The sequence below is a fragment of the Xenopus laevis genome, chromosome 9_10S (genome assembly GCF_017654675.1).
Source record: "Xenopus laevis strain J_2021 chromosome 9_10S, Xenopus_laevis_v10.1, whole genome shotgun sequence".
In the NCBI taxonomy this organism is placed as follows: domain Eukaryota; kingdom Metazoa; phylum Chordata; class Amphibia; order Anura; family Pipidae; genus Xenopus; species Xenopus laevis.
The window spans coordinates 106637942-106646050 of NC_054388.1; the positions used below are offsets into that span (position 1 = coordinate 106637942).

Consider the following 8109-nt stretch of genomic DNA (forward strand, 5'->3'; position numbering starts at 1 on the left):
TGCTAAACGGGAAATCAAGAATTAAATCCCGGTGTGGATAATACAGACACACCATGGAATGCAGGTCTTGTGTAACATGTTTGTGTAAAAGGGTTGCAACTTCTGGAGCAGTCACTTTGGCCTTGCAGGTTAGCACATTGATCTCACTTTATGGGAAAATAGATATTTTTTAATATCTGGGTATTTACCTAGTATTATTTTCAATTTTAAATTCTCCCACAACTAGGCACTATTTTACCAGTAACAAATCAAGGCACAGTTCTATAGTCAAGCTTTAAATAGAACAGAACCAGATCTTAGGATGGTGCAAATCAGGGCCACCCAACAGGAGCAACGCAGAGAGAGGATACGGAGGGATGGGAGGGGTGAGTGATGGAGATGAGGGAGGGGAGAGCGACGGAGGGGAGGGGGAGGAAGACATGGAGGGGAGGGCTGGATGGGAGAGAGACTGAGGAGAGGGGAGCAACAGAGATGGAGAAATGGAGGGGAGAGCGACAGAGGGAATGGAGGGGGGAGGGGAGGGAGAGCGATGGAGGGGAGGGAGAGCAGGTACAAGGTACTTTTTATTATTACAGAGAAAAAGGAAATCATTTTTAAAAGTTAAAATGAAGACTATGGGAGACGGCCATTCCGTAATTTAGAGCTTTATGGATAACGGGTTGCTGGATAAAGGATCCCATACCCAGACTGAGGAGAGGGAGGGGGGAGCAACAGAGATGGAGAAATGGAGGGGAGAGCGACAGAGGGAATGGAGGGGGGAGGGAGAGCAGGTACAAAGTACTTTTTATTATTACAGAGAAAAAGGAAATCATTTTTAAAAGTTAAAATGAAGACGGCCATTCCGTAATTTAGAGCTTTATGGATAACGGGTTGCTGGATAAAGGATCCCATACCTGTACTGTTTTATTATTAAGGAGAAAAAGGAAAACATTTTCAAAAATTTGGATTAAACGGAGTCTGTGGGAGACGGGCATTCCGTAATTCGGAGCTTTCTTAATAACGGGTTTCCAGATAACGGATCCTATATCTGTACTGTTTTATTACTAAAGTGGAAAAAGGGAATCATTTTTAAAAATTTGGATTAAAAGGAGTCTGTAGGAGATGAGCATTCTGTAATTCGGAGCTTTCTGAATAACGTGTTTCCGGATAACCAATCCCATACCTGAACTGTTTTATTATTAAGGTGGAAAAAGAAAATCATTTTTAAAAATGTGGATAAAACAGAGTCTGTGGGAGACGGGCATTCTGCAATTCCGAGCTTTCTGAATAACGGGTTTCCGGATAACGGACCCTATATCTGTACTGTTTTATTATTAAGGTGGAAAAAGGAAATCTGTTAATGGAAAATTAAATGATTTTCCATTAGAGGCACATTTATCAAGGTTTGAATTTAGAATTCATGCGAGTTTTCTAAAACTCCCATAAACTCGAAATTCGACCAATCGAAATGTATTAAAAAAAAGTACTAATAAAATTTAATTTTCTCAGCTCGGACTGATTGAATTGACCTGAAAACTCGAATCAAACCCGAATTCGAAAAACCCGAATTCGAAAAACCCGAATTCGAAAAACCCGAATTCGAAAAACCCGAATTCGAAAAACCCAAATTCGAAAAACCCAAATTCGAAAAACCCAAATTCGAAAAACCCAAATTCGAAAAACCCAAATTCGAAAAACCCAAATTCGAAAAACCCAAATTCGAAAAACCCAAATTCGAAAAACCCAAATTCGAAAAACCCAAATTCGAAAAACCCAAATTCGAAAAACCCAAATTTCGAAAAACCCAAATTCGAAAAACTCAAATTCGAAAAACTCAAATTCGAAAAACTCGAACCAAATTTGAAAGACTCGAATGAAAGACTCGAATCAAACTCGAAAAAATCTAATCAAACTCGAATCAAATTAGAAAAACTCGAATCAAATTCAAAAACTCGAATCAAATTCGAAAAACTCGAATCAAATTAGAAAAACTCGAATCAAATTAGAAAAACTCGAATCAAATTCGAAAAACTCGAATCAAATTCGAAAAACTCGAATCAAATTCGAAAAACTCGAATCAAATTCGAAAAACTCGAATCAAATTCGAAAAACTCGAATCAAATTCGAAAAACTCGAATCAAATTCGAAAAACTCTGTACTGTTTTATTACTAAGGTGGAAAAAGGGAATCATTTTTAAAAATTTGGATTAAACGGAGTCTGTGGGAGATGAGCATTCCGTAATTCGGAGCTTTCTGAATAACGTGTTTCCGGATAACCAATCCCATACCTGAACTGTTTTATTATTAAGGTGGAAAAAGAAAATCATTTTTAAAAATTTGGATAAAACAGAGTCTGTGGGAGACGGGCACTCTGCAATTCCGAGCTTTCTGAATAACGGGTTTCCGGATAACGGATCCTATATCTGTACTGTTTTATTATTAAGGTGGAAAAAGGAAACAATTTTTAAAAATTTGCATTATTTGGATTAAACGGAGTCTGTGGGAGACGGGCATTCTGTAATTCAGAGCTTTCTGCATAACAAATTTACGGATAACGGATCCCATACCTGTACAAGCAGGCCCGTCTCATAGCAATAGGAGCTTCAATGCTGATCCCAGCTTGTGTCTCTAGAGTGTGTCTGGCACTTACTCATAAACCCTACACTCAAGGGCACAGGGCAAAGTGAAAGCCGTTTATTTGCCTGAACTTGTTACGGATGATTAGACACTGGCCTAGAGATTATTCTCTTCATGAGGATCCTGAAGAGCTCACAGACATATTAGTCTCAGCACAGATTTAAATAGCCTCGAGGCTTATTAGCCAAGAGACTAAAGGTGGCCATACACGGATAGATCCACTCGTTTGGCGATGTCGCCAAACGAGCGGATCTCCCTCCGATATGCCCACCTTGAGGTGGGCAATATCGGGCTGATCCGATCGTGGGCCCTAGGGCCCAACGATCGGATCCTAGCGCTCGCAAATGGGCGGTCGGATCGCGGTACCGCATCAACGAACAGATGCGGCCGCGATCCGACGGGATTTTTAACCCCATCCGATCGAGATCTGGCCGACTTTCGGCCAGATCTCGATCGGGGAAGCCCGTCGGGGGCCCCCATACACGGGCCAATAAGCTGCCGACACAGTCTGTCGGCAGCTTTTATCGGCCCGTGTATGGCCACCTTAACAAAGAGAATAATCCTAAATAATTACAGGGGCTGTTGTCAGACAAAATTGCAAACTGGAGAGCTGCTGAATAAAAAAGCTAAACAACTCAAAAAACACAAATAATAAAAAATTTAAATCAGTTGCAAATTGTCTCAGAATATCACTCTCTACATCAGTGATCCCCAACTAGTAACTCGTGAGTAACATGTTGCTCTCCAACCCCTTGGATGTTGCTCCCAGTGGCCTCAAAGCAGGTGATTATTTTTAAATTCCAGGCAAGTTTTGGTTGTATAAAAACCAGGTGTACTGCCAAACAGAGTCTCAATGTAGACTGACAATCCACATAGGGGCTACTAAATGGCCAATCACAGCACTTATTTGGCAGCTCAAGAACATTTTTCATCTATTGTTGCTCCTCAACTCCTTTTGCTCCTGATTGCTCACGGGTTGGGGTTGGGGATCCTCTGCTCTACATCATACTAAGATTTTACTCAAAGGTGAACAACCGTACAGGTATAGGTATGGGATAAGTTATCTGGAAAACCTGTTATGCAGAAAGCTCCGAATTACAGAAAGGTACATCATCAAATAATCCAAATCTTTAAAAACGATTTCCTTTTTCTGTGTAATAATAAAACAGTATCTTGTACTTGATCCCAACTAAGATATAATTAATCCTTATTGGAAGCAAAACCAGCCTATTGGGTCTATTTAATGTTTAAATGATTTTCTATTAGAGGCACATTTATCAAGGTTTGAATTTAGAATTCATGCGAGTTTTCTAAAACTCCCATAAACTCGCAATTCGACCAATCAAAATGTATTACAAAAATGTACTAATAAAATTTAATTTTCTCAGCTCGGACTGATTGAATTGACCTGAAAACTCGAATCAAACTCGAATTCGAAAAACCCAAATTCGAAAAACCCAAATTCGAAAAACTCAAATTCGAAAAACTCATTCGAAAAACTCGAACCAAATTTGAAAGACTCGAATGATAGACTCGAGTCAAATTCGAAAAACTCGAATCAAATTCGAAAAACTCAATCAAATCCTAATTCGAAAAACTCGAATCAAATTCGAAAAACTCGAATCAAATTCGAAAAACTCGAATCAAATTCGAAAAACTCGAATCAAATTCTAATTCGAAAAACTCGAATCAAATTGTAATTCGAAAAACTCAAAACAAATTCAAATTTGAAAAGCTTGAATCAAATTGTAATTTGAAAAGCTCGAATCAAATTGTAATTTGAAAAGCTCGAATCAAATTGCAATTCGAAAAACTCGAATCAAATTCGAAAAACTCGAATCAAATTCGAAAAACTCGAATCAAATTCGAAAAACTCGAATCAAATTCGAAAAACTCGAATCAAATTCGAAAAACTCGAATCAAATTCGAAAAACTCGAATCAAATTCGAAAAACTCGAATCAAATTCTAATTCGAAAAACTCGAATCAAATTCTAATTCGAAAAACTCAAAACAAATTCAAATTTGAAAAGCTTGAATCAAATTGTAATTTGAAAAGCTCGAATCAAATTCTAATTCGAAAAACTCGAATCAAATTCGAAAAACTCGAATCAAATTCGAAAAACTCGAATCAAATTCGAAAAACTCGAATCAAATTCGAAAAACTCGAATCAAATTCGAAAAACTCGAATCAAATTCTAATTCGAAAAACTCGAATCAAATTCTAATTCGAAAAACTCAAAACAAATTCAAATTTGAAAAGCTTGAATCAAATTGTAATTTGAAAAGCTCGAATCAAATTGTAATTCGAAAAAACTCAATCAAATTCAAATTCGAAAAACTCGAATCAAATTCGAAAAACTCGAATCAAATTCGAAAAACTCGAATCAAATTCTAATTTGAAAACCTCGAATCAAATTTGAAAAGCTCAAAATCAAATTCTAATTAGAAAAACTCGAATCAAATTCTAATTAGAAAAACTCGAATTAAATTAAAAAAAAAAACTCAAATTAAAAAAAAAAAAAAACTTGAAAATTCTAATTTTCACTTCGACCCTTAATAAATCTGCCACTTAAGGTATGACAAGTCAAATTACAGAAATATCCGTTATCCGGAAAACCCCAGGAACCAAGCATTGTGGATAACAGATCCTATACTTGTAATGGGTGCCCTGATACTGTACACAGGATATCAATCAATTCAATAATGAGAGACATATAATATGAAACCCAACGAGACACAAACATGACTAAGATACAAATATGCGCCCGAGAAATGACAGGTACATGTGGGTTACGAGAAATGATTCGAAGCAAAGGGGATACGGCACCCGGTGACAGAGAGGAGACAGACAGAAGGTTCCGAGAGTGTAGAGAAGGTAATATCAGATACATAGACATGACAGATCCTGAGAGATTACAGACAAGGAACAGAAAACTGGTGCAGTCAGTGAAATGTACAGAGGGGTGACAGGTACAGACACGAGGCAGAGACGTGACTAATGCTCACAAAGCAATAGAAAATGCACAAGAGACATGTACAGGTATGAGATCCATTATCTGGAACCCATTATCCAGAAAGCTCTGAATTATGGAAAGGTCGTCTCCCATAGACTCCATTATATCCAAATAATCCAGATTTTTATAAGATATCTCCTTTTTCTTTGTAATAATAAAACAGTCGCTTGTACTTGATCCCAACTAAGATATAATTAATCCTTATTGGAAGCAAAACCAGCCTATTGGGTTTATTTAATGTTTATATGATTTTCTAGTAGAATTAAGGTATGAAGATCCAAATTACGGAAAGATCCATTAACCGGAAACCCCCAGGTACCAAGGATTCTGGATAACAGATCCCATACCTGTAAATGACAGCAGATTTCTATAATTTCCAAACATATACTCTGATTTCTCTGCTATCCAACATTAAAATACACATCAACCAGCAGTGTTATTATACCCTCCCTGAGTATATCAGCTTCTAATATGACCTTCTCATGTGTGTAATCTTATAATACACTAACACCATGAATATCCAGCTAAATATATTCTAATCAGCAGTGATATCATGTACATCATGTGACCCAGGAAAACATGTGCCATATAAGAAAAAATGATCCCCTCCTTACCTTTATATGGTCACATAACCCCTCAGTGACTTCTAATATCCTTATCATTTACAGTAGGGGGTACATTATCCCTTATAATACATGAGCGATACTCAGAGTTCCCTGTATAACTCAGCCTGCAGCCTTGTGTCTTTATATGGTCACAGAACAACTCCTCAGTGACTTCTAATATCCTTATCATTTACAGTAGGGGGTGCATTATCCCTTATAATACATGAGTGATACTCAGAGTTCTCTGTATAACTGATCCTGCAGCCTTGTGTCTTTATATGGTCACAGAACAACCCCTCAGTGACTTCTAATATCCTTATCATTTACAGTAGGGGGTATATTATCCCTTATAATACATGAGTGATACTCAGAGTTCCCTGTATAACTCAGCCTGCAGCCTTGTGCCTTTATATGGTCACAGAACACCTCAGTGACTTATAATATCCTTATCATTTACAGTAGGGGGTACATTATCCCTTATAATACATGAGTGATACTCAGAGTTCCCTGTATAACTCAGCCTGCAGCCTTGTGTCTTTATATGGTCACAGAACAACCCCTCAGTGACTTCTAATATCCTTATCATTTACAGTAGGGGGTACATTATCCCTTATAATACATGAGTGATACTCAGAGTTCCCTGTATAACTCAGCCTGCAGCCTTGTGCCTTTATATGGTCACAGGACAACCCCTCAGTGACTTCTAATATCCTTATCATTTACAGTAGGGGGTACATTATCCCTTATAATACATGAGTGATACTCAGAGTTCCCTGTATAACTCAGCCTGCAGCCTTATGCCTTTACATGGTCACAGAACAACCCCTCAGTGACTTCTAATATCCTTATCATTTACAGTAGGGGGTATATTATCCCTTATAATACATGAGTGATACTCAGAGTTCCCTGTATAACTCAGCCTGCAGCCTTGTGCCTTTATATGGTCACAGAACAACCCCTCAGTGACTTCTAATATCCTTATCATTTACAGTAGGGGGTACATTATCCCTTATAATACACGAGTGACAGTCAGAGTTGCCTGTAGAACACATAATAGAGTAGAGCAGACAGCACACATACAGGGGAGAAGTCAGTAGAAGAATACTATAGGCAGAAAACACAGCAGCAGATAGAGAGATGCCAATAACACATGACAGGAGACCAAGGTGACAGGTAGTACTGAGCTCAAGGAGAACCACAAGGCAATACGAATCTCGTGAGGTACCAGCCCGTGTAAAACAGGCCCTTACCGATGCATTGTCCCACGGGGGTGCTGTACGGGTTCCCCAGAAGAAACTCCATCTTGATGACAACAAACACCCGGCCCAGTCAGTCCTCACACAGCCTCAGAAGGGATCCACCTACTCTCATTGTCTATTGGGCATCACTGCAAAAGCAACAAGCCTATTGGATAGTGGACTTGTCCATCACCCGGTTAAAACATTAGCCCTTCACGATTGAGGCAAAGTTACAGATTTGATAGGATTTTCTGACTGTCATCACTTATGACGCAAGGGAGTAGGCAGGGCATTGGACACAGCTACAGCCAATCCTGGCCGTGCTACTATCCGGCGACTGTTTACTCTTTTCTCATTGCGTTAATCATTTTTACATAACTCCGCCTGAGCAAAACGTCAATCTCGTCTACCGCGATTGGTCAGATAGGAATTGAATACGAAATCTTTATGTGAACATTCAACAAACAATTCTCCGGAAGCTTTCTGTAAGTCACGTGCTTTGTTTCCCCAAGCAACAAAGAGACGCTTCTGCTGCGCTGCCCGTGAGATTCAAATTCCATAAACAAATAGCAGGCAACATGTATTTTATTCTTCTTCATATTAATATTATATCTAATATTTGTTTTTTATTATTC

At 38.4% G+C, this 8109-nt stretch overlaps 1 protein-coding gene across 7 annotated transcripts in view; it reads right to left on the reverse strand.

The window, feature by feature from the left end:
- Positions 1–7736, reverse strand: part of tom1l2.S (target of myb1 like 2 membrane trafficking protein S homeolog) — a 46750-nt gene extending 39014 nt beyond the window's left edge. For 2 of the 7 annotated variants that reach the window (XM_041578331.1, XM_041578330.1), the window contains exon 1: positions 7487–7734. In XM_041578331.1, the coding sequence (XP_041434265.1) occupies positions 7487–7538 (52 nt within the window). In that variant the 5' untranslated portion in view covers positions 7539–7734. Of the gene's footprint in view, positions 1–7486 lie in introns of all 7 variants that reach the window. The other 5 variants (XM_041578326.1, XM_041578325.1, XM_041578328.1 and 2 more) reach the window with 3 other exon arrangements.
- Between the last annotated feature and the right edge of the window lie 373 nt (positions 7737–8109).